At 37.1% G+C, this 27,512-nt stretch overlaps 1 protein-coding gene across 2 annotated transcripts in view; it reads left to right on the forward strand.

The window, feature by feature from the left end:
• LOC132142855 (complement C3-like) overlaps positions 1–20,076 on the forward strand; it is a 200,469-nt gene extending 180,393 nt beyond the window's left edge. The window contains exons 26-40 of one of the 2 annotated variants that reach the window (XM_059553038.1): positions 9,000–9,095; positions 10,076–10,232; positions 10,390–10,553; positions 10,650–10,808; positions 11,018–11,077; positions 11,160–11,250; positions 11,388–11,433; positions 11,701–11,791; positions 12,682–12,771; positions 13,234–13,339; positions 15,217–15,306; positions 15,505–15,585; positions 15,671–15,718; positions 16,771–16,906; positions 19,450–20,076. In XM_059553038.1, the coding sequence (XP_059409021.1) occupies positions 9,000–9,095; positions 10,076–10,232; positions 10,390–10,553; positions 10,650–10,808; positions 11,018–11,077; positions 11,160–11,250; positions 11,388–11,433; positions 11,701–11,791; positions 12,682–12,771; positions 13,234–13,339; positions 15,217–15,306; positions 15,505–15,585; positions 15,671–15,718; positions 16,771–16,906; positions 19,450–19,591 (1,557 nt within the window). In that variant the 3' untranslated portion in view covers positions 19,592–20,076. The remainder of the gene's footprint in view (positions 1–8,999; positions 9,096–10,075; positions 10,233–10,389; positions 10,554–10,649; positions 10,809–11,017; positions 11,078–11,159; positions 11,251–11,387; positions 11,434–11,700; positions 11,792–12,681; positions 12,772–13,233; positions 13,340–15,216; positions 15,307–15,504; positions 15,586–15,670; positions 15,719–16,770; positions 16,907–19,449) is intronic. The other variant, XM_059553035.1, reaches the window with a different exon arrangement.
• The last annotated feature ends 7,436 nt before the right edge of the window (positions 20,077–27,512 follow it).

Raw genomic sequence — 27,512 nt, forward strand, 5'->3', positions numbered from 1 at the left:
GAATTTTGCAAAGAACTAAATAATGATCTGAGATATCATCACTTGGCTGAATAATTTCAACACCATCAACTTCAATTCCATGTGACAGTATTAAATCTAGAGTATGATTTCGACAATGAGTAGGTCCTGAAACGTGTTGTCTAACACCAATAGAGTTCAGAATGTCTATAAATGCTGATCCCAATGCATCGTTTTCATTATCAACATGGATATTAAAATCACCAACTATTAAAACTTTATCTGTAGCCAGTACAAACATAACAGGGGATTTATCATTAACATTTGTTTCTTTGGATAATGTTATATGAAGTACCATTACTTCAAACGAGTTATACTTGTAGCCTGCCCTCTGAGAAATCCTGAAAACGTTGTTATAAATTGAAGCAACACCTCCACCTTTGCCTTTTAGACGTGGCTCATGTTTATAACAGTAATCTTGGGGGGTGGACTCATTTAAAATAATGTAATCATCAGGTTTTAGCCAGGTTTCTGTCAAACAGAGTACATCTATATTATGATCAGTGATCATATTATTTACAAAAAGTGTTTTCGTAGAAAGGGATCTGATATTCAATACGCCAAGCTTTATCATTTGTTTATCCATATTGCTTCTGTTTTTTATTTGTTGAACCTCAATTAAATTGTTAATCTTAACTTGGTTTGGACATTTTTTGTATTTTCTAGTTCGGGGAACAGACACAGTCTCTATAGTGTGATATCTAGGTGAAAGAGTCTCTATGTGCTGAGAATTAACTGACCTCTGTGACGGGAGGCAGCTAGTAGACGGTCGGTTTAGCCAGTCTGTCTGCTTCCTGACCTGGGCCCCAGTTAGTCAAGTATAAACACTAAGACTATTTGCCATATTTCTAGAGAGAAGAGTGGCGCCACCCCAGGAGGGATGAAGACCATCTCTTTTAAACAGGTCAGGTCTGCCCCAAAAGCTCATCCAATTGTCTATGAAACCTATGTTATTCTGTGGGCACCACTTAGACATCCAGCCATTGAGTGATGACAATCTGCTATGCATCTCATCACCACGGTAAGCAGGGAGGGGACCAGAGCATATTACAGTGTCTGACATCGTGCTTGCAAGTTCACACACCTCTTTAATGTTATTTTTAGTGATCTCCGACTGGCGAAGTCGAACATCATTAGCGCCGGCATGAATAACAATCTTACTGTATTTACGTTTAGCATTAGCCAGCACTTTTAAATTTGCCAAGATGTCAGGCGCTCTGGCTCCCGGTAAACATTTGACTATGGTGGCTGGTGTCTCTATATTCATGTTCCGTACAATAGAATCACCAATAACTAGAGCACTTTCATCAGGTTTCTCAGTGGGTGCATCACTGAGTGGGGAGAACCTGTTTAATGTTTTGATCGGAACAGAGGAGCGGTGTTTTGACCCACGACTACGCTGCCTCACCGTCACCCAGTTGCCCTGCTGCTGGGGCTCTGTTTCCGGAACCGAACAATGTACAGGAATCCCTGAGCTAGACGCATCCAAAGCCGTATCTAGAGCCCTAACATTTTTACTGTCCTCAATTAAAGTTTGGATGCGTGTCTCTAATTCTGAAATCTTCTCTGTCAGCCTAACTATTTCCCTGCATTTATCACATGTGAATCCCTCATCAGCGACAGAGATAGATAAACTGTACATGTGGCAAGAGGTGCAAGAAACAATGAAAGGAGAAGCCATTACTCACCGTGCTTGATGAAAATTCTTACTGCGGTTGTTTGATGAACTTGTGAAAAACTGGAGCGAGGGAGAGGAGAAAAGAAAACAGCGATAGGTTCGAATGAAAACGCTAATGACAAGCTAACGAGTGCTGACGCTTTGCAGGTGTACTGCACTCACGGAAATAAAATAAAAGTGAACGATCAAAGTTAATCTGATAAGATTGATCGATAATATCAGAAATATGGTGTGAATTAAGTTATATTTTACCACTTTAAAAAACAGAGAGTGATAGTAAGATAAAGATTCTAGAGAAAAAAATAAAATAAAAACAGCTACACGGAGCTACGATTTGCTACAGAAGGCCAACAGGAAGTAGAGAAAACACTCTACTCCACTCTACTCTCTAGGGTGTTGCAATGAGGTTGCTAGGGTACCCGGGGTGGTTTCTAGGGTAATCAGGGTGGTTGCCAGGGTCCCCATGATGGTTGCTAGGGCCGTTGCTAGGGTACCCAGGGTGGCTGCTAGGGTAATCGGGGTGGTTGCTAGGGAGTGGCCTGTTAGCTGCCAATGATGATACTCCAAAGGATGCTTGACAATATAAACCAACCCCCAATCCTCTATGATGTACTGATGCAGAGATATAGTTCATGCAATACGGTTGCTAGGGTACTCTTTTTGGTTGCTAGGGAATGGCCTGGATGATACTCCAAAGGCTGCTTACTAGTCTGAATGATATAAACCAATCCCCTTGTTTTTATGATATTTAGATTTGAAGATATCCCTCTATGCTTTGTGTTGCTAGGTTGCACTAAATGGTTACTAGGGTGTGGCTATGAAGTCTTGAAGGTGATTCGTGATTGGCCATTTGCCAATTTGCTATTTGATATATTGTGTTCAGTAAAGATTGTTATTCCTTTGAAATTACCTCTTGTCTGCGTTGTCCATCTGTTGCGGACCTGTGGTGTCGGCTCCTCACGGTGGTGTCTAAGTCAGGGGTGGCTGGTCATTCGAGTCCGCCCCGGTGACACACGCATGAGAAGCACATGGAGGAACACGTGAGAGATACTTGGGAGAGACGTGCTGAATGAAAGCACATTCACTCTCTGACAGCAGATGGCGCAAAACTGCAGAAAATGCAGCCCTTACCCTGGGAACCCCATAAATAAAACAGCAGCTACTTTCTAAAACATATTTAATTTTAAATAGCCATTCAGATTTGTGTATTCACTATGGTGTTCATCACAGAGCCAAATACTTAAATATTTAGACTTAATAGGCTATTTATTTTCATTTATTTTTCATTTTAACCTGGACTACAACATGCCATAGATATTGTATGAAAGTGTTTTTATCCTTTATCGCTCATTCACACTTTATTAGTTCACTTCCTTAGTTAATATAAACTACCAATGGAAAATTCTTCTGAACATTCATTAATCTTAGGTATTCCAATATTTAATAACACGTTATTAAATCGAAAGTTGCAACTGTGTTATTTAATGAGCTAACATGTACTAAGAGTTGTAGTTTTTAACAAAGATTAATAATTTCTGTAGAAAATGTAGCTATTGCTCATTGTGAATGTCTATGCATTAACTATGTTAACTAATGAGATCTTAATGTAAAGTGATACCTTTGGGTCTTTATAGTTCTTTTGCACTTTAATCTTTCACTAAAACACCTCACCAAGACAAGATAACTTTTACTACCTAAAGTATGTGGAGAGGATCTTCCTCCTGCTAAGTTCTCTCTGAAACATACTGCTATAAAAATGGACTCTTCTCTAATTTATTCATATAAAAACCTTTCTTTGAATGAACACACATATACTTCAGGTCATTGTGTATGTTGTTACAGTTCTTGTATTTTGTCTTGTATCCTGTTTTATGCATGCTTATGATATGAACCACTCGTTCATGTAATCTTACCATGTTTGGCATTTATGAATCAGTCTTCTGATGATCTAAAGTGAAAGTGACATAAAGCCAAGTATGGTGACCCATATTCGGAATTCGTGCTCTGCTCTTAACCCATCCAAAGTGCACACACACAGCAGTGAATACACACACTCTTTGAACACACACCCGGAGCAGTGGGCAGCCATTTATGCTGTGGCGCCCGAGGAGCAGTTGGGGGTTCGATGCCTTGCTCAAGGGCACCTCAGTCGTGGTATTGAAGGTAGAGAGATCACTGTACATGCACTCCCCCGACCTTCAATTCCTGCTGGCCCGAGACTCAAACTCACCCTTCGATTACAAGTCCGACTCTCTAACCATTAGGCTATGACTTACTAAACGAAAGTGTACATTTTATGTTGATACCAATGCAACATATTAGTGTTCTAAGAATCCTTACTAGTTCGTATATCAACTTCTGATCCAATTACATATGCAAATTACCAGGCTTTCACATAAAGGGTTGTAAAACTCCCCAGTATTTCCAAACTCCCACTTGGAATTTCAGCCTTTCTCATTGTACAAGCCCTGCCTCGTGCCTTGACTTGCAATTCATCAAAGATCCTAGGATCTCAGCTGATGTCTCTTTTAGCTCTTGTCACTTTCCACTGGGAAGAGACTCCCAATCACAGACCATTTCTTCAGTTTGCTTTGGAGAGGCAGGCATATCAGTACAAGGTTCTCCCATTCGGGTTGGCCCTGTCTCCCCACATCTTTACGAATGTGTTGGAGGGAGCTCTGGCTCCTCTCAGGGAACGAGGTGTCTTTATCCTCAACTGTCTGTAGTCTCGACGACCGGCTGATTCTAGCTCACTCTCGAGCACGGTTGTGCGAGCACAGGGATCTGGTGCTCAGAAGACCTTGCCCCCAGGGCTCCTGGGGCATATGGCATCCTCAGCGGCGGTAATACCGCTCAGGTTGATTCATATGAGACCGCTTCAGCACTGGCTTCATGGCCAAGTCCCGAGATGGCAACAGCCCACTGGGCAAAGTTATGTCCAGTTGACGTCTTGTGGACGTCTTTTTATGTCTTTGCAGACGTTGAAAAGACGTCCACTGAGGAGCCAGAATGAAAGTTTTTATGACGTCTTTTTTGACGTCCTCTGTACGTCCGATTTAGATGTTCACAGAACCTCCTTACAAGGTTAAAAACTAGTTCAAAAGTGGTCAGTGGAAATATTTCAACATCATTTAAGGTTCATTTAGACATCATTTATACTGTTTCTGGACCAAATCAACTCTCTCAGGGTGCATTAGATTTAGACTCATGTTATTTAAATGTAATTTCCAGACACTGTGTTTGTCCTAAAATCAAGAAAATAAAATAATCTTTATGAAATAATGGAATAACTGATGATTGAGCTTGTGGTAAAATCAACTGCATTCAAATACATTAAATCTCTGAAGATCTCAGCAGAGGAGGATCAAACATCTCCACAAACAGCTTCATCAGCTTCACTCATTAGATTGACTTTATTTCTGTCAGACATCTAGAGAAGCTCTTATTGAGAATTAACAGAGGTTTAAATGTTGATATTTGATTCATTTGAAGTCACCATTGTGGTGGAAAGTGTTTGGTTTAGTTGGGATCTTGGTCCTCATTATTCTTGTGTTAGCTTGTCTCTGACTGTTATAACTGTGTGTTTGTGAAACACTGTTGTTGTAGCAAACAAAGGCAAATATAAGAGAGCTCAGGTGTTATCAGTTCTTTGTTGGTGATGATAAAGTCATCACATTGCAAGTATCTGAGGTCACGAAATAAGTGTTGTTTTGTTTGTATATATCTCCTAAACCTTTTGACTCTACAGTACAGGCACTAAGAGCAAAATACTTTTTTTGAAGTTGGACAAAATGCATGCGTTTGAAATATTTTGAGCAAAAGCATCATGTACTCACACACAGACATCAAGATTTAGCATATGCATCACAACAATGGTGACAATCAAAACGGCTTCATAGCACAAACTCATCCTTATTTTCCAGACCTTTTTGTTTTAATTGTCACCATTGATGTGATGCATATCCACAATCTTGATGTCTGTGTTTGACTACATGATGTGTTTATTAAAAATAAGTGCATTCTTTTTTTTCTACATGGTGTCTGTCCATGAAAATAAATACATAGTTGCAACAAATCATTAATAACTTATTGTGTTATTAATCACCATTAAAAGCAAGAAGTTAGCACTTGAGCTCACTGCTCTCTGCCACAATAAGAGTGTTTTATAACACACAGTTACAACAACCAAAGACAAGCTCACACAAGCAGTATGAGAACCAACATCCCAACTAAACCAAACACTGTCCACCACAATGGTGACTTCAAATGATGTTGATGTAAATGATGTAAATTGATCCTCCTGAGATCTTCAGAGATTTAATGTCTCAATCATCAGTTATGTCATTATTTCATGAAGATTATTTTATTTTCTTGATTTTAGGACAAACACAGTGTCTGGAAATTACATAGAAATAACATCTAAATCTAATGCATCCTGAGACTGTTGATTTGGTCCAGAAACAGTATAAATTATGTCTAAATGAACCTTAAATGATGTTGAAATATTTCCACTGACCACTTTTGAACTAGTTTTTAACCTTGTAAGGAGGTTCTGTGAATGTCTAAATCGGACGTACAGAAGACGTCAAAAAAAGACGCCATAAAAACTTTCATTCTGGCTCCTCAGTGGACGTCTTTTCAACCTCTGCAAAGACATAAAAAGACGTCCACTGGTTGTAACTTTGCACAGTGAGAGGGCACGTTCCATGTGATCATCACTCCAATGTGCCGCCGAAACTTCACCCCATGGTTGGGTCTCTCGTTTCTGCGGGCTGGTGTTCCCCTAGAACCTATGTCCAGGCATGTTGTTGTGTCAACAGATGCTTCTGCCACGGGCTCGCGGTGCCATGTGAAATGGACATGCTGCGTCAGGCTCCTGGACAGGACCAGTGGCATGTCAATTGCCTTGAGTTGCTGGCAGTGCAAGGGACAAGCACGTACTGGTCAATACGGACAACACTGTGACCTTAGCGTACATCAACCGTCAAGGCGGTCTATGCTGCCATCGCATGTCACAACTTGCTCGCCATCTCCTCTTGTGGAGTAGAAGCATCTGAGGTTGCTTTGTGCCATTCACATCCTGGACAGGCTCAATTGTGCAGCCGACGAGCTTTCATGTCAGCAGTCTCACCCTGGGGAATGAAGACACCACCCCCAGTCGGTTCCTCTGATTTGGGAACACTTCAGAGATGCTCAGGTAGATCTGTTTGCCTCTTCAGAGAATTCCTACTGCCAGTTGTTTTACTCCCTGACTGAGGGCACCCTTGGCATGGACGCTCTGGCGCACAGCTGGCTGCTGGGCCTGCACAAGTATGCGTTTCCCACAGTAAGCCTTCTTGCACAGATGTTGTGCAAGATCAGGGCGGACAAGGAGCAGGTCCTCATGTTTGCGCTTTATTAGATTTTTTATTTGATTAGACAGTTATGTTAAAGTTGACTGGCAAATGTTATTTTTGGGAGGGATCAGGGATAAAAATGTAACTGATACCCAATTGTTTGCCAGATAATTGTTTGTGGATGAAGATAGTAGATGTCTTTAATTGAATGTTGATCACTTAGAGTTTACATCTAACAGGGACTTGGGGCAAAAATGCCATCAAAATGAACGAAAATGCCCTCCAAATTCAGAACTGCCTCTGCTCAGTTAAAACAACTCTATTAAGACTCTCATGGTTAAAGTGAAATGTGAAAATGAATAAAAAAATTTGAATGCAGCTTTGCGTTTAGATCTACTCGCATGCATCAAAAATTTCTTTATAAGCAATTTTTTCAGCATTAAAGATTATATACAATCACACACATTTCTGTTGAGTACGCTACCCCATGCACACACAAAAACACAAAACATTTTAACATTAATAATCACACACTCTCTCTCGCTCTCTCTCTCTCTGACACACACAACTCTCTTTCTCTCGCGCACACACACACACACACACACACACAGCAAAAAATCCAGAGTGAAATTAACTCTGCTGGGAGTACATGTGAGACCACACTCAAGAGTGTGAAAGTGTTAAAATAGGAGTGTTAAATTAACACTGAAGCAGAGTTAAAGTTAATGAGATAATTAAGTGATTAATTGAGGGATGATTGACCACTATTGACGAGACCTGATGTTAACATGAAGACTCAACAAAGATGAAAATCACTATTTGTCACCATTATAGTGGTCAGTGTTTGCTTTAGTTGGCTTCTTGAGCCTTACGTTTTTACAGTCATATTTGGTTTGGCTGTTACAAATAGTAATGAGCAGACAAGAACAAAAATCTAAATATCGGAGTTTGACCTGAATCACCCAACTTAATTAAAGCCTAAACAGATTTGATTGACCTCATTGATTATAACAATCCTGTGATTGTACAGTAACCGCTAATTAAAAAGATTTCTTGAAAGTTGTTCTGATAATAAAAAAAAAGCTTGTATTAGACACACACATAAATCAAAAATTAGTGTAGGAATCTCAACAACGGTGACAAACAGCATATACAGAAAAAAAGAACAACCCTAAACATTAGAAAACAAACTACTAAAAGTAACATAAAAAAACAAAACAAAAATAGATTAGTAAGAATAAAGGAAATTACTGAAATAATTCAGATAATAATTTATTCATGCCGCAATGCATCATGGGAGCCATGGATGAATTTTGTTAGGTGGCACCCAGAATGCACTGCAACATGCTTTTTGGATTTTCACCATTGTTGAGATTCACAGGTTGATTGTTGATATTTGCATGTCTAACTGAAAGACTATTTTGAAAGATTTTTGAGCAAACAACTTTTAAGAAATTCCTCAGATTGTATTAAAAATGCTGGAAATAAATTGTTGAAGAATCATAGGGCTGCAATAATCAACAATGTAACTTTAACTCAGTAATTCAGAGATAACAATAGACTTTGCTTGTCCATCAGTTTTTATAACTCAGTTATAACAGCCAATTAAAACCTGGCGTTAACATTTTAGGGGTCAAGAGCCCCACTAAAGCAAACACTGACCGCTATAATGGTGACACCATTAAAATAGTGATTTTCGTCTTTGTTGATTCTGCATGTTAACATCAGGTCTCGTCAATAATGGTCAATCATCCCTCAATTAATCACTTAATTATCTCATTAACTTTAACTCTGCTTCAGTGTTAATTTAACACTCCTATTTTAACACTTTCACACTCTTGAGTTTGGTCTCACATGTACTCCCAGCAGAGTTAATTTCGCTCAGATTTTTTTTCACACACGCACACACATACACACATAATCTGACTGTTTTTGTGATAGTCTATTTTATTTGTGCTTTATTCCAGGGTGGCGTACAGAGCAAAGATGCCGATGCCTCTCTGACAGCTTTTGTTGTGATTGCTATGCAAGAGCCCAGAGAGATCTGTGCTGGATCAGTTTCTGTAAGTGAATGTGTTTCACCACGTGCAGGTTTGGTGCCTCCCCCCCCCCCTGAATCATTAGCCACATGCACACTGCAGCTAAATTTGTTTGTCACTTTGTCTTTTGCTGCTTAATCCTGTGCTCACATTCATGAAGTTTGCTGCTTCTGTAAATAACCTCTATAACTTTACAGTAAGTATGTGGCCATATAATCAAGGTAAACCAAATGTTTATGTCTTATCTCATTTATTACGGTCTAAAACAGCTCTCTGACTGAATCATATATGGGCCCTCATGACAAAGTTATCTAAAGAATTTATGACAACACCACTGAGCTATATAAGAGGAATTTCTCATGAAGTCATAAAAAATATTGCCACCTCGCCATCAAATTCATATTCCAGATGAGATCCTCAACATATGTATTACAAATAAGAAAGGGCTCATTCTGAAATCTGAATCTGAAAGATTTCTGTAATATTGTTTTTATTCGTACAGTAAGCCAACTCTAATACATCGCTTATCCTTCCTGAAAAGACCATTAACATTACAGATTACATCTGAAGTAACAATTAATTCACATAGACATATCCTATAAACAGTGCAAAATTAGGTGATTTTAGGTCAGTGTTTTGGCTGTCTGATGCTCTCTCTCGGTGGGGAATAGCAACATTGGCAGCTCAAACACTTACGATGTCTTCATCGCCTAACGGCAGCGCAGTGAGCAATCCAGTCATTATACAGATCAGTGGACAACACACATGAACCTTCAGGAGTTTACACAATAGTCCATTCATGACGTCTGTCATCATTTACTCACTATCATGTCATTCCAAACCTGTAAAAAAAATAATGAAGGTAACCAAATAGGTTTTGGTCTCTACTGACTTCCATAGTATTTTTGTTACTTTAACAGTTGATTATGCTGAATTTTGAAGCATGCAGATCTAAGAAATTATATTTATTATTATTATTTTTTTTTTAATTTTCACTTTTACAGAGTCTGCATGAAAGCATCAAGAAGGCTGTTGTCTTCTTAGAAGGTCGACTTCCACAACTGACCAATCCTTACGCTGTTGCGATGACGTCATACGCCATGGCCCATGAGAACAAACTCAATAAAGACATCTTGATGAAACACTCCTCACAAGTAGAAGGTCAGTCAAGTCAACAAGGCATCAAAAAGAGATGCATTTTGTAACAGTGCTCACTCCGACCCAAGTGTAAATAATAGAAGAATTACAGATGTTTTGTGGTGTAATGACAGCTGCTTGAGACAATCCTGTTTCTATTGCTGTGTTGTGTTTAAAACAGCCGGTCGGTCCTGGACTGTCCCTGGACAGCATCATCACTCACTAGAGGCGACGGCTTATGCTGTGCTGGCGCTTGTGAGGGCAAAAGACTTTGATAAAGCAGGAGAAGCAGTGCACTGGCTGGCCAGACAACAGTCTCACTATGGAGGATCTGGCACCACACAGGTACACTAACACCCCATCATTTGACTGATAGACAGCAGAACAAGTGCAGGACTGACACTGCAGGACAGGATTTGAATGCTTTTCTGTCTTTTCTAGGCGACCATCATGGTGTTCCAGGCCGTGGCAGAGTATCGCACGCAGGTGAAGGACCGACACAACTTCAATCTGGAAGTGGAGCTGTCTGTGGAAGGAAGAAGCAAACCTGTCAGATGGACTTTTAAAAGAGATAATATGCATCTTACACGATCAGACAAGGTGAGGGATAACTCATCTACTAGATTCAAACTGTTTGCTGCTCGTGTCAGTTGAAAGTTTTTGTGGTATGATATTAAATGAAGAATTATGGGAGTTTTGTGGTTATTCATATTTTTCATGTCAATAGTGTTTGATCAATTAAATCTTCAGGTGTCTCTGTTTCATTTGATTATTCTGATGACTTGAGTATGTCTGCATTCACTCAACAGGTGGAGATAAACAAGGAGTTCAATGTAACTGCTAAAGGAACTGGAACAGCGACTCTCTCAGTGAGTGTTCATGAGCTTTTATACAGTCAACAGCAAGATTAAAGTGTGTAACATCTAATCTGAGACGTTCGGCTGTTTTCAGGTTGTGACGATGTACTACGCCAGATCTGTTGAGAAGAAATCTGACTGTACTTCCTTTAATCTGACTGTTAAAATGGAGAAAGAAAATAAAAGTAAGATTGAGTTCATGCTCTTTCTGTAGCACTTTCCATACATCCAGAGCTAAAATAAAACCTCCAAAATACTTAATTATGTGCTGCTTTTTGATTTAAATGTTTTATTGATTTTAATAACTTTTTTTTTTCTTTAGCAAAACAAGGAGCCATTGAAACATACATGTTCACTGTGGATTTCTAGTATGTAAACAAAAATCCTAAGTTTATTATTAGGCCAATAAACTATTTTTATTTGCAATTTATGATTTAAGATGTTTTCACACTTGCACAGATGCAACTGACAGTTTATTCAGAGGCGAGCAGCTCTTTGTTACTACAATATAATAATTCTAAGGTCAAACAAACTCAGGTTTACACCAAAAGCTCTAGTGTGAAAACCGACTGAGTAGATGATGCAAAACTACAAAACCAGTTAATAAAGTCTGCTCTTGATCTCCATCTTCACAGCTACAAAAGTGATAAATTTGATGCCTCCATGACTATTCTGGATATTGGTTTACCGACTGGATTTGTTGTTGAAGAAAACGATCTTAAAGAGGTACTGTGATGATAAACTGATGATTCACATCTGTATATAGAACACAGATCTGACTGGTCACCCCGGGTGTACCCCAAAAAAATGTATTTGCTAATATTTCATTTTCATCTTTGTTTAATCTTACTGAAAGTAGCAGTTATTTTAGCCTTGAAGTCGATAACGCATCTGGTGCTGCTTCGAGCTTCATCTCATCCAGTGTATTTTCCAGCTCTCATGCCACACTTACGGAGTGAAAAACATTGTAGAGCAAAGAAAACAGAGACAACATGCTGACAAACAAGACAGAGCAGGTTACTTAAAAATGAAGAATTTCAAACAACAAATACAGGTTTGGAGCTCTTTAGTGGCGTGACGGTTCACATGTGATCCTGGTCAACAGGGATGTGATTCTTCCAGATTAATCCAGAATTCATTTTTTTTTGCCTATAATCCTGACCCACATTATTTATGCAGATCAGTAATAAAAAATCGGTTTGTTGGGATCAGGGTGATGCTGGGGTCTGGATTCAGGATAATTTCTTTACTCCGCATTCTGACAGGAGGGATCGGGACGTTTTTAGCTCATTACATATTGTCCTTTCCCACCTTCACTGACAAAGTGGTCTCTGATTGGTTAAACCTCCTTAATAAGACTAACATTTGAAGTTACGGTGTAGGAATGTATAGCTAACGTGAATTAAAATCTTAGGATTTATTTATGCTTTCTTTATGCCAGGTTGGAGTTACACACTGATTTTCTGTCATAGTCTATTGACCCCCTGAATTAGCCTTGGTCACCCCATGTATAAAATCCTAGCTCTAAAATATAACACTCATCTGCTGAAAAGACATAAAGCATTTTGATCATGTCATGTATTGAGGTTTTTGTCTTCTTATTTTCTTGTCCTCAGTTGTCTTCAGGGAAGGAGAGATTCATTCAGAAATTTGAGTTGGACAAAGTGCTCTCAGAGCAAGGATCCCTCATCCTCTACTTAGATAAGGTAGCAGCAAACTGTTGTCTGATTATTTCGTAAACATATTCAATCTTGTTTTCTTCTGATCAGGAAACGTGATATTGTTTTATATTTCTATGAAATATTGAGTTCTTCCTTCTGATTGGCTGACAAAGTGCTTCATTAATATCCAATAACTGCACATCCATAAAGTTCCATGTGACTGCATGTTCACCTTTAAGTACATTGTGGACAACATAGTGTCATATTTCACATAATATTATAAGCACAATATAAAGTATACATGTAATATATAGCCTTTTACTATAGTTTTTCTGTCAGATATGTAGCACACAAAACTCGTTTTAGTGTAAATGAAACTATAGATATTTTATTTTTTATTAGATTTATTACTATTATTTGAGGCTAATGCAAATATTAACATGGGCAGTTTCCATTGTAAAATATTAAATGGAAAATATAATTTTGCACTGGTTTCTGTATTAATAGGTTTCTCATAAAAAGAAAGAAGTAATTTCCTTCAGAATGCACCAGCTGTATAATGTGGGTCTGCTACAGCCTGCTGCAGTCACAATATATGAATATTACTCACCAGGTGAGCTGCACACACACTCGCCCATCTTCTCACATGAACTCTTAAAATATATCATTTAGCCAAAGAGATTTACAAACGAAAATAATACACAGATTAAGGAAAAGGCAAGGAATATATCAGTACACGTTGCTCTGGTACACTGTAAAACACAAGTAACTTAACTCAAACCGTTTGAGTAAACAGATTGCCTTGATTTAAACCATGTAAGTTTTAAAACTTTGCAATTAAGTGATTAACTGAGTGATAATTGTGAATTAGTGATGAACAGCTGCTGTTAACAAACAGAATCACTGAAGAAAAGAGGAAATCAAGAACTACTACAACTGACTTCAGACACAGCCTTAGATGAAATCAACTGAAATAAAATACATGAAATCTCTCAAGATCTGATTAAACAACCCCACAAACAGCATCACCAGCTCCACTTATTAATAACCAGACTGACTTTATTTCTGTCAGACGTCTACAGAAGATCTTATTGAGAATGAACTAAGGTTTAGATGTTGATTTATTGTTTCATTTGAAGTAACCATGTTAGAGATCAGTGTTTGCTTTAGTTGGGCTCCTGACCCTTGGCTTCTGTCTTGTATTTTTTTCTCTGTTATAAAAATGTTTTTTAAATATGTTTGTTGTAATTCAGAAACTCAAAAGGAATTGGCTGTTAAACAGCATAATGGTGGTGACAAAAATCATTTATGGTGCCGTTCAGAATCCAAAATCTGACTAAATAGGTGCTGTATAAATAGTTTAGTTGATTACAAAGAACCAGTGAGCCAATTTAAAGAACTTTCTGAACACTTTGTGCACTTACATCTATTTTACGTGGTAGCAATTAGACACACAGAGATCAGTAATCAGAATATGAACCTCAACAATGGTGAATAAAAAAAAACATGCTGGGTACTATTGTAGTACAAAACTCATCCATGGCTCCCAGCATGCTCTGCAGCATTTTTCTTTTTGTTATGGTCACCATTGTTGAGGTTCATATGCTGATTATTGATGTCTGTATGTGACCGACTGACACTACAGAAAACAAACTGTTTAGACAATCCTTTTTATTAACTAATTTTTACTGGCTCTTAGGATCACTATTACTGTAATAAATCCAACTAAATCGCACTTATTTCATCAGAGAGTAGACTCTGATCAGTTCGATAATTGAAGAACTATACAATCACCAATATACAGTTTAACAACAAACACCTAGGTACATACAGGTTAAGTAAAAAACACAAGTCTAAAGGAACTGTAAGCTGCTTTGGACAAGAGCTGCTTGTTTGTGTGTGTGTGCGCGCATGTGTGAAGCTCCTGATAACATTTATTCTGGGCTTTTGAGTTACAACAAACATGTTTTAGAAACACATGGTTATAACAGCCAGAGAAAATACAAGACAGAAGTCAAGGGTCAAGAGCCCAACTAAAGCAAACACTGATCTCTAACATGGTTACTTCAAATGAAACAATAAATCAACATCTAAACCTTAGATCATTCTCAATAAGATCTTCTGTAGACGTCTGACAGAAATAAAGTCAGTCTGGTTATTAATAAGTGGAGCTGGTGATGCTGTTTGTGGGGTTGTTTAATCAGATCTTGAGAGATTTCATGTATTTTATTTCAGTTGATTTCATCTAAGACTGTGTCTGAAGTCAGTTGTAGTAGTTCTTGTGTTTCTCTTTTCTTCAGTGATTCTGTTTGTTAACAGCAGCTGTTCATCACTAATTCACAATTATCACTCAGTTAATCACTTAATTGCAAAGTTTTATAACTTACATGGTTTAAATCAAGACAATCTGTTTACTCAAATGGTTTGAGTTAATTTACTTGTTGGGTTTTACAGTGTAGTCGTCTTTAATTAAATGCATGTGTGTTTCAGATGCACGCTGTACAAAGTTCTACCACCCTGAAAGGACAGATGCTGCGATATACAGACTGTGTAAAGGAGACCTGTGCCTGTGTGCTGAAGGTATTACAATTATATATATTTTATTCCCCAGATATTTTTATATAAAGCCATTCACAACTTGTCATAAGAGCCAAATCATTTTCGTGTTCTACTTAATTTTTACTTATTTTTTTACTTTTTATTAATGGAGGAAAATGTGGTGTTGGTCTGTTATGAATGTGACCATTAATATCAGAAAATTCACATCTCATAACACAGAGAACTGCAGTTACCAGAAGAAGAATCATGTCAGAGATGAGGAGCGTTCGAATAGATCCTGTGAAGCTGGCATGGATTATGGTAATCACACGTTCTCCTTCCTCAGCCATTGAGATCCAGTCTCACAGCTCTGATATAACACCAATATAACACGACTGTTTGACAGTTTATAAAGTCTGTCAAACAGTCAAAGTGGAGCTGGTGCTGAGAGAAGGTACAGTTTATTATTAATCTGTGTCCATCTTAAGTATACATCCGGCACTTCTTTTGTGGAATATACATGTAAACGTATTTTATGTGAAATACCTAATTAAGGTCAACACTAATTAAAAAAATAAAATGCATTTTTTTATGATCCCTCGTATTTTGGTAAAATAATTAATATTTTGCAGATTTTGCAAGGTGTATGTAAACTTTTGATCTCAACTGTATTTACATCTGCACTTTATGATGAGAGAATTTGTGTGAGAGCAGAATTCACACAGCAAAAAAATCTGAGTGAAATTAACTCTGCTGGGAGTACATGTGAGACCACACACAAGAGTGTGAAAGTGTTAAAATAGGAGTGTTAAATTAACACTGAAGCAGATTTAATTTCACTCAGGATTATTTGCTGTGCAGTTGTTTCAGTGATGACATGTGAACTCTTCTAAATGGCCATTGCTTTCATAAGCTCAACAGAATCGTGTGATTGGTTATAATCCACAACGCTGCAAATACGCGGAAAAAGAATCATGATGCAGCATTGAGCATATCTAAATTTAATGCTGCAGTCAACACTTCATTTAATTTTATTCATGACAGCCATAATGGATTTAGTTTAACTGTACAACAGCATTTTTGTCCACATGAGTTGCCATAGTTTCTAAAAATGGAAACAAATCGCGCAGAACCATTATTTAAAATTGGAATTTCTCTGGATTTATAAATCCTTGGGATCTCTTGAGATAACGTAAGTACACAACTGCATGAAATATATAACACTGTGCAAGTTGTTTTTGGATATTTTTTTTGAAAATCTTACATACTGTGCCTTTACTAGCGTAGGTGAACGCAGGCGTTGACACATGCGCTCTAGAAAGCGTCATCTTAGCCCAGCATCGGCTTTACTTTTCTAGATAAATTATGACCAATAACCACCTTGTGGAACAATGGCCTTGATAACATATTTACTTAGGTATAATGAATTGCATGTTTTTATTACTGTTGAAATGTGGCTGACATTTGGTACATCATGATGAAATTGTCTCCTGTTCTGTGCTGTAGGCTCTGATGTGGATGCTGAGGGGAAAGTGAGACCATTCCTGGCTCGTCCCGGTTGCAGAAAATCTTTAGGATTGGTGAAAGGCAAATCATACCTCATCATGGGGAGATCCGTTGACCTGCAAGAGCTGGGAAGAAGGTATGTCCCAGATAGCAGCATTGTGTCGGCCCACATCCGGCCCACATCTGGCACCCATGGAAAGATGATCTGGCCCACATGCAGCGTAGAATGATGGCACTTGGGCGGACCGCTCCTGTTTGCCAGATTTGAGCCACAAGCAGGCCATAGCAATGCCACATGTCAGCCAAGAGTAAAGAAATTAACCAGAACTGGACCTTATCTGAGCCACAAAATCGGTTTATATATTAAATATGAATTTCAGCCTTAATAAGCCTGTTAACAAGCAGAATAACTGAAGTAAAGAAAATAACAGAGAAAGAGATAAGCAGAAACACAAGAACTACAACTGACTTCAGCCACAACCTTAGATGAAATCAATTGAAGATAAAAGTAGACATTAAATCTCTGGAGATCTCACCAGAGGAGGATTAAACAACTCCACAAACTGCATTAAAAGCTTCATTTATTACTAACCAGACTGACTTTATTTCTGTTGGACATCTACAAAAGTTTTATTGAGAATTAAGAAAGGTTTAACTCTAATGTGTGTCACCATAACAGTGATTAGCGTTTCCATTAGTTGCACTCTTAACTCTTATTTTATCTTTAGTCTTTTTTGGCGGCTGTGATGGTGTGTTTGTTAAACGCATTTGCGGCATCAAAGAAAGCTAAACAGAATTGAGGTCAGGTGATGGCAGCTATCTGTTGATGATTTTATAATCCTCATGAAACATGCTGATTTGTTAATTTTTTTTTTAATCTAACAATTATTTAATTAATATATTCACATCACAAACCATGTGTTTCTCCAACATGAGGTCAAGAAATATTACAACAGTCAGTTAGAAGTTTTTAACTATTATAAAGAATTCAATCGGTGATGCCACACACAGACATCAACAATCAGCACATGAATCTTAACAATGGTGACAATCAAATGTACCTTGCTGCAATGCATGCTGGGTATTAGCATAGTACAAACTCTCAGCATGCATTGCAACATGAATAAATTATGCAGCTGAATTGTCCTATTATTATGTTTAATTCTAAATATTTGCTTATCTTTTGCTTTTGTTTTTGTTGTGACAGTAGCTTTTCAGTGAAGTTCTGAATTGATCAGTTTATCTAAATATTTTTGATTGTCACCATTATTGAGATTCATGTGCTGATTGTTTATATCTGTGTGTGGCAGCATAAGATAAGTTTTTTTTAAACTCATGTTTGTTAAAATATTTTAACTGATTGTTATAATACTGCTGGATCTCATGCGGCAGAAACACAGGGTTTGTAATATGAATGTATTACTGGAACAACATAAATGTTCGATTAAAAAAAAAAAAAACATCAATGAACCAGTGTACTTCATGATGATTAAAAAACCATCAACAGATAACAGCCGAAACTTGATATCATGTCACCCTAGCTTTCTTTGAAGCTGCAAATGTGTATAACAAACACACTGTCACAGCGGCCAAAAAAGACAAACTATATATAATAAGAGTTAAGAGTCCAACTAATGGAAACACTAATCACTGTTATGGTGAAACACATTAGAGTTAAACCTCTGTTAATTCTCAATAAAAAAACTTTTGTAGATGTCTAACATAAATAAAGTCAATCTGGTTAGTAGTAAAAGAAGCTGGTAGAGCAGTTTGTGGAGTTGTTTAATCCTCCTCTGCTTAGATCTCCAGAGATTTAATGTCTTCTTTTATCTTCAGTTGATTTCATCTAAGGTTGTGGCTGAAGTCAGTTGTAGTTCTTGTGTTTCTGCTCTTCTGTTTTTCTGTTTTCTTCTTTCCTTCAGTGATTCTGCTTGTTAACAGGCTTATTAAGGCTGAAATTACTTCATATTTAATACACACAGATTTTGTGGCTCAGATAAGGTCCAGTTCTGGTTAATTTCTTTACTCTTGGCTGACATATGGCATTGCTATGGCCTGCTTGTTGCTCAGTTCTGGCAAACAGGAGCAGTCCGCCCAAGTGCCATCATGTCACGCTGCATGTGGGCCAGATCATCTTTCCATGGGTGCCAGATGTGGGCCGGATCTGGGCCGACACAATGTTGCTATCTGGGGTGTCAGTACTCCCTGATCTACAGGATTCTGCTTTTGCACAGAAGGACCCACAACCCAGTAAATTTAGGATGCAACATATCATTGGATAAAAAAAAGTAAAAAAGGGTGAAATTATCTAGAGCTTTATGTGAATTTTCCTCATATAGTGTGACTTTCACATAGAATTGCTGCATGAGTCATTTCTTAGACCAATGAAAACCAAATCAATCTTAAACATCTGCTTAAATGTCTGTTAGTTTGATCAGGGGCGCTGGCCTGGGGGTAAAACCAGTACTGATTACCAGGGCCCCAAAGGAAGAGATGCCCTTGAAAAGTCTGGAATATATATTTTCAAGGGAGGGGGGGGGGGGGGGGCATTAGGACTCTGCCTATGCATAGGGCCCGGGATCTTGTGCAGCGCCCCTGAGTGTGATGCTTGTTTTTAATGATTATTTATACCAAAATGGATTCATATGTTTTGCATAGTGTGTTATCTGTTGTTTTCAGTCTGCAGTATGTTTTTGGAGAGCAGACCTGGGTTGAATACTGGCCTACAAGAGAAGAAAGCCAAACTCCAGAACACCGGAACCGATTCATCGGCATCTCTGACCTCCAGGACAGCCTTCTCAGTCACGGATGTGCTACCTAAATATACAGTGGCGTAACGAGAATTTCTTAACTAAAAGAAATGTAACATTATCTTTTGCATACTCTAAATAAATTGTTCTTGATAATAATGGTTTTCACCAAAATATGCTGGTGTGATTCCATAATAAAACTTGAACATCTTCATGCACGATTAATTATGATGTGTTTAATCATGCAGTTCCTGAATTCATATTTTAAAATCTTGTTTTCTGTATTTAGCCTCCTCTGGGTGTTTGATTGACAGGCAATCTGACCAATCATAATTCAGAATCTGCCATTTTGTCTGACAAACAAAGCACTCAGGAGAGTTAGTCAATTAAAGTCAACAGAGTTGAACTTGAAAATGGGGTAGTGATGTGTTTGCACAGTTGGGACGACATACTTTCTGATGTTCATCCACGCTTGAACTAAGGCGCTACAGCAATCTGTCACAACACAATACGGTTTTAATTTCTTAAAAAATGTTTTTGTTTCATACCTGCTTTGCAGAGGTGGGTAATGCAGGGGCAAAAGAGTAAAAGTCCTGCCATATTTTTGTTCCACCCACACTGTAAAAAGTGATTCTCCATATTTATTCAATAAAGTTGTGTCAAAAATTTACAAGCAATATTATTAATTAAATTTAACAAATTTTAATTAAGTAGAAATAATCATTCAAAATGAGTAGAATAACATGAAAAAATTAAGTAACAATTACTCAAAAATATTGATTTCATTGGACAAAAAACAAAAAACACTATGCTAAAGAATACTATGTTATGCATGCCAGGCCAGTAGTTGGTGATCATGAAACACCCTTCGAAAACATAATATGCATGCACATGACATCAGCCTTTTTACTAATTCACATTTTTGTTGCTTACATAAATATGATACAGGCATCATGTTCAAAAGGCTGTGTCTTAAGGCCCCCAAAACAGAGTTATTGAAGACACCTATAGTTCACGAACAGAATCAAAGGGTAAATTATTGGTTACCATTATAGTGGTCAGTGTTTGCTTTAGTTGTGCTCTTGGCCCTTGATGTTTTAACATTACTTTTTGTGTTGCTGTTGAAACTCAGTTATAACAGCTAGCCAAGCTAAGAAAAAAGATGATCGGGTAGTGTTGGTTATGCTTTTACATAATCTTTGTTTCACCTTAATGTCTGAACTCATTCAGAGCCTGATCTTTGAGTTACATTAACATTCATTACAGCAGCTCTGTGGTTCAACAATAAAAGGCCTGGAGTTTTCAGTGTAATCCAGAGTTTAAGAATTCTGATTGAGAGAGGGGAACTTTCTTTTGGCAGACAGTGACATCAAGTACCAGCGTATTAATCTCAGGAATGGTGACAAACAGCATATTTAGACGAACTGTAAGAAACACAAAACAAGCTACTATAGAATTGTTGCTCATAATTTATTCATGCCGCAAAGCATGATGGGAGCCATAAATGAGTTTTGATTGGTGGCACCAAGAAAGAAGTGTAACATGCTTTTTGATGGTCCCCTGCTGCTGCTGAAATCACCTAAACTTATATTGTACAACCACAGGACACCTGTCCATGATAAGACACACCCAACTCAGAAACCCAGATCAAATTATGATACACAAACAAGTAACACCATCTGATCTCATTTCCTTCTTGGCTTGTCTAGCTGCTGTATCGCAACTATCATCCATAAAAAAGCTGGATAAAATTTTAAGGGTCAAGAGTCCAACTAAAGCAAACACTGACCACTACAATGGTAAGCAAATTATTTATTTTTTTCCTTCAGTGATTCTGTTCGTGAACTATAGGTATCTTCTATAACTCTGTTTTGGGGGCCTTACAACCTTTTGAACATGATGCCTTTATCATATCTATGTAAGCAACAAAAATGTGAATTTGTAAAAAGGCTGATGTCATGTGCATGCATATAATGTTTTCGAAGGGTGTTTCATGATCGCCAACTACTGGCCTGGCATGCATAACATAGTATTCTTTAAAATAGGGTTTTTTTGTTTTTTATCCAATGAAATCAATATTTTTGTGTAAATTTTTCTTAATTTTTTCATGTTATTCTACTCATTTTGATTGGTTAATTCTACTTAATTAAAATGTGTTAAATTTAATTAATAATATTGCTTGTAAATATTTGACTCAATTTTATTGAATAAAGATAGAGAATCACTTTTTTACAGTGTGATTTCATCAGAGGAGGAACCAAGTCACAAGTCACAACATTCTAAGTCACAAACGAGTCTTGAGTCAAATCCCAAGTCCTCAAAGAGTTACAGTTATTTAGATAATTAAGTGACTAATTAAATGATGATTGTACAGTAGTGATGAACACCTGCTGTAAACAATCAACATCACTGAAGAAAAGAGAAACACAAGAACTACAACTGACTTTAACCACAGCCTTGGATGAAATCAACTGGAAGAAGAAAAAAAAGACTGTGCCACCATAATTGTGGTGAGTATTTGCTTCAGTTGAGCTCTTGAGTCTTTAAGCAGTTTTTATGAATTTGTTTCTAAGCATTTGCATTATTGTTTTCCAGCAAACGTTTGTGCAATGCTGATGCAAAGCTTGATCTAGCAGGTAACTTATGCTTTTGATGACTGTATGATCTTGATTTAAATTTCTTGATTATACTTTTAAATAACGTTATTAGTGGTTAGTGAGGATTCCTGTCTGTTCACTGCTCTGCATTTAACCCATCCAAAGTGCACAAACAGAGTATGAATTCTGAGTTTGGGTCACCATACTTAAAACTGTATGCCACTTTCACAAAACCGAGAGAAATCTCATTAGGAAAATGCCACCATAATGCTTCTATATTAAGAAAAAAAAAAAAAAAACACAGTTTAGGTTTAGGCATTTAGCCATAACCATTTATCATATGATCAGTGGTGGAAATAATTATTCATACTGCAGTGCATTATGGGAGTCTTTCATGTATTGCAACATGAAGCATTTTGTTGATTGTCACAGTTGTAGAGATTAATTAATATGATGGTTCTTGATATCTGTGTGTGTGTCTAAAAGGCACTGGAGTGGTAAAACACTGATGTGTTACACAAATTTAAAATTCACTCCCTGTAAATATTAAAACAATGCTTTTTTTTTGTAGTGTGCTGTAGCTTAACTGGAATTACTCAAAACCTACAGAGAGAAATCTGACACAACAAGTAAAGGGTCGAGAGCACAACTGAAGCAAACATTGATCTCCATGATGGTGGCATAATTTTAACCAATAAAACATCAACATCTGATCCTCTGAAGTTCTCAATAACAGCAGGTGTTAATCATTAATGCACAATCATCATTTAATAAGTCACTTAATTATCTCATTGACTTTAACTCTTTGAGGACTTGGGATTTGACTCAAGACTGGTTTGTGACTTGGAAGGAATGACTTGGTTCCTCCTCTGGTGAAATCAGCTGCTGAGTTCATGGGTGGAACAAAAATATGGCAGGATTTTTACTCTTTGGCCCCTGGATTACCCACCTCTGTTCTCTGCTCTGTGATGTATTCACTGACTGATAATGTGGCTTGTCAGACATATAGCAACAGTAACTAAGGGGGGTGGGTCTATGCAAAGGACCGATTTCTACTTTAGAAACATGAGTTACAAAAACAGTTGGTTATGTCTGTGAATGTAAACAGCTGGAAAATAAATCACATGTTTATATTAGATCTGTGTGACAGCAGCGTAATATTCAGTAAATAAATCAATGAATCCACTGCTCTGTTGAGGAAAATCCTAGATTTATATTATTCACGTATAATTCATTCCATGAGTGCTCAAGTTATCAAGTATTATCTGGCTGGTCATGTGATCACCCCCACGAGCTCAGTGTAAAATAAACCCGTTTTTATTGGACTACAGATTTCTCAAAGGTTCAAGCTTATTAATTTCTTAAAGGCAGAATAAGTGAGTGCACCATTTTAATTAGACAATGCGATGACTAACCCAAGTAACAAATAATAAAAACATATGGGGAACATGTTTTTCTAAATCGTTGAAATGTCCAGTTTTCTTGTTGTGATTATAACATTATTTGAAAGGTTACAAGAACATTCTAAAATTTTTATTTTCACCCAAAATCTAACTTTATATAAATGTTTATTTTTTATATTCTCAGAATGTTAGTCACATTTTCTTAATTAAAGATTACAATCACATTTCTTACAACATTCCCCTTATTTTACCGTAAATCTAGTTATTTGAATGTTTATTTTTAATTTTCTATAATTTCAATAATGTTTTCTTGTAGTTATTTTATGTTATTTACAAGTTCCGCTAACATTATTTGAACATTTAAACATTTCTAAGGATATTAATGTTATTTAAATATTTAAAAGCTTGTATTAGAACATTCAAGCACAAATAAGATAAGGACAGTCAGAGAATGTTGTTCTAAGAATGTTTCCTCAACGTTATGAACACATTTATCAAATAAGAACTTTGCATAAACATTACTTTAAGAATGTTTTGTCTAACATGTATAAAATAAAATAAAATAAAATAAAAAATAACACACACCTCACCGAAAGTTGTTGTAATATTCAGTTAGCAGGAAGATCCCCAAGAGAAATCATTGTACTAGACCAATATAAAATTCATCAGCTACTGTACCATATGCTAAAGCAGTATGCTGAAACATATATTGTACTAAAATGGCCACCTCATCAATGGAAATTACTGCATCATAAAGAAAGATAGAGAGAATGAACTTCCAGTAAAGACCTGTGAACAGAATTAATGAGTCTGTGTGTGTGTGTGTGTGTGTGTGTGTGTGTACATTATCTCTTAGTCTTTTAATGGCATCTCAGTAAACAGGTAAAATATTGCTGTTGAATAATAAGTGTTGACTTATAATCTGCATTCAAGGGGTTGAGAGGTTTGTGAGTTGATGAAAAGCTAATAATTAAAAATGTCAAATTTACATAATTTATAATTAAACTGAAACAATAAAAACATGAAAACATTTTATGTTGTTAGGTTTTGGCTTAAAAAAAGTTCAGAAATCCCAGTTTTAAGCTGTTTTATCTCAAATTACTTATTCTGTGATATGTTGAACTTATGCAGAATTAATTATATTATTATATAATAAAGTAAATAAGATTTACAAACAGATTTCTGCACAGTCACCTGATTGATCCTTTACTGATACTTACACTTCTGATCGAGCTGCTATGTATACGTGTAAATGGGTGTGTTCTTGGCTAATCAATGCATTCTGTATGTTATTCGGATGTTTGCAGTGGTAATGGCCATGTTTGTGTATGTGTGTGTGTGTGTGTGTGTGTGTGCGTGTGCTCTTGTTTTTGTGTCATATCAGGACACAACTCTGTATAATGACATGGGTATGACACAGGTATTACAAGGAAAGGGTGACTTATGAGGACATAACCCATGTCCCCATTTTTCAAAACCCTTATAAGTTTCCTGTGAGGGTTAGGAGTAGGGTTGGTGTAGGGCCATAGAATATACAGTTTGTACAGTATAAAAACCATTACGCGATGAACCCACTTTTCACATAAACAAACGTGTGTGTGTGTGTGTGTGTATGGATCCACAGTGCAAGTATCTCCTTATAAAATTGTCATCATGCTACTGTAAATCAAAGCCATCTACAACAGACTAAACAACCAGACTCAGAGTTTTATTTTTAAAATCTTCCTTTCAGTTTCAATTTTTTTTTCTTACAGGCAATAACAAAAGTGATTTAAATGTGTATCATAGTTCAACTCTTCCATACAAATTATTTCCACAAAGCACAAAAAAAAACAATCACATGACGTCCAGGTGTCCACACGAAGCTCTGTGTTTATGATGCATTATTAATATGTTACTGAAGCTTGATGGTAGATTCATTTGAGGTTTAGCAGTCAGGTTTTCACTAAATCGATGGCCGCATTTACACTGCAGGTCTTGATGCCCAAATCCGTTTTTCTGACTATATCCGATTTTTTTGACGACCCGCTTACATCATCTTTTAAAAGTGACCCGTATCCGATTTTTGCATTTACACTATACACTGCTGAAACTACCAAACGTAGACGTTCTGACCCGGAAAGGAAGTAAAACAGCACGAAATACAATGGATGCAGATGCAAATAAAATTATACAGTGTTTTGCTTTCCACAATATTTTGAAAAGTCAACAAAAAAATCAGCAAAACATTGGTCTCGTTCGGCGGAGAAAAAAAAAGAGGAGCCCTTGTTGCAGCCTGGGCGAATTTCACGCCTATAATAAGTCATGTGATCTCAGTTGGTGGTGTCCATCTGAGTTGACGTCACTTTTTTAATGACATACAACTCGCATTTACTGGGGAATATCTGATTTGTCTGCTTACATGGTACACGCAAATGCACGTATCCGATTCATATCCGATTTATTACCACATATGAATGAGGCCTGAATCCAATCTGAGAACATCGTAATCCATGCGTTTTTTTCCTGCTTACACGTTCACCGGTCATATCCGATCTGTGCCACATGAGAGGAAAAAATCGCAATTGGGTCACTTGAACCATGCAGTGTAAATGGGGCCAGCTTCTTCAGTGTCAACCCTATAAGCATAGACAATTTAAATTAGCATCACTGTAACCAATTTTATAAAACTGAAGAAAACAAAAAAAAACAGTTTTTGCCTCTGATTGGTCAAAACAGTGATCCAGCCATTATATAAATCTATATATAAACAGCTATGACACAAAACACCTGCTCATCAAATTAGTGTGCATTTCTGCTTATTTTTGGTGCATAGCAACAGTCTGTTATATTAGGGACTACATCTTCAAGCTGAGAGATGCCTCTTGACACTGAAACATGGTTTTGCATTTATTTATTTTTTAGGTAGTATTTGTTCTAAATGCAATAATTGACTTAATGTTGAGAATACACTACAAGCTGTGTTCAGCAACAAGCTTTAACAATACATATTAATATATTATCAAAGTATGTTCATACATGTTTATATCCATAACCTCTTGTACCTCATGGTTTGCTTCAGTAAGTAATGCACCATGAACAGGGAGACTGGTTCAGACTTGCTTTAAAATACACAATTTTCACCCAAATACAGAATGATTAAGCATGTCATGTTTAAGTTACGGTCTTGAACGCCGCTAGAGATCCTCCACAATCCCAGAAGCCTCACATGGCAACCATAAAGAACATGAGCTCTCAGTTGAGCTGTTGATTCTTGTCCTGATGAATTGTGGGTAGTCTTTAAGAATGGCACTCCAGTGAAGTGTGTGGATGGACATACAGAGAGTAAAAACAAAGCTTCCACTGAGGATCTGCTTGAATTTGACACTGTTTATTAAAGCATTAAGAAACCAACTGAACACCCCATGAAACATCAAGCTCAGGTGTTTTGATGCCAAGCAAGCGATGAGTTTCCTTTTCTCTATTCTGTAAGTGCTCAGTAGAAACAAAACTGAATTATAAAGGACAACTCAGTGAAAGCGGTTTTAACTCCTGAGTGGGGTATAATCAAGTGCTTTCATTGTTACTGAACAAGCAGTGCTTTGTTGATCATTCACAGCGAGGCATGAAGACACTTTCCAGACCCTTCACCCTCTCTGCTCCTGTCTGGTGGAACGAGATGCCCAGGTAAACCAAACTGCTGCACTGAAACTGTAATTTTGACCTTCAACCTTTTGGTAGCCGTTGAAGTCCACTATAAGGAGAATAACCCTGGATTGTTTTCATCAAAAACCTGTAACCTTAATTTCTTTTTGAATGAAGAAATAAAGACGTTAACATCTTGGATGACATGAGGGTGAGTAAATTATCAGGAAATTTTAATCTGAAAGTTAACCAATCCACTATCATTTACCAATTTTTTTTATTTTTTCAAGCAATCCCAGCCCAGATGAGAAAAAGTAATGCATAAGTAACGTAACGCATTACTTTCCATGAAACGTAACTAAAAGTAA

The sequence above is a fragment of the Carassius carassius genome, chromosome 6 (genome assembly GCF_963082965.1).
Source record: "Carassius carassius chromosome 6, fCarCar2.1, whole genome shotgun sequence".
Lineage (NCBI taxonomy): Eukaryota > Metazoa > Chordata > Actinopteri > Cypriniformes > Cyprinidae > Carassius > Carassius carassius.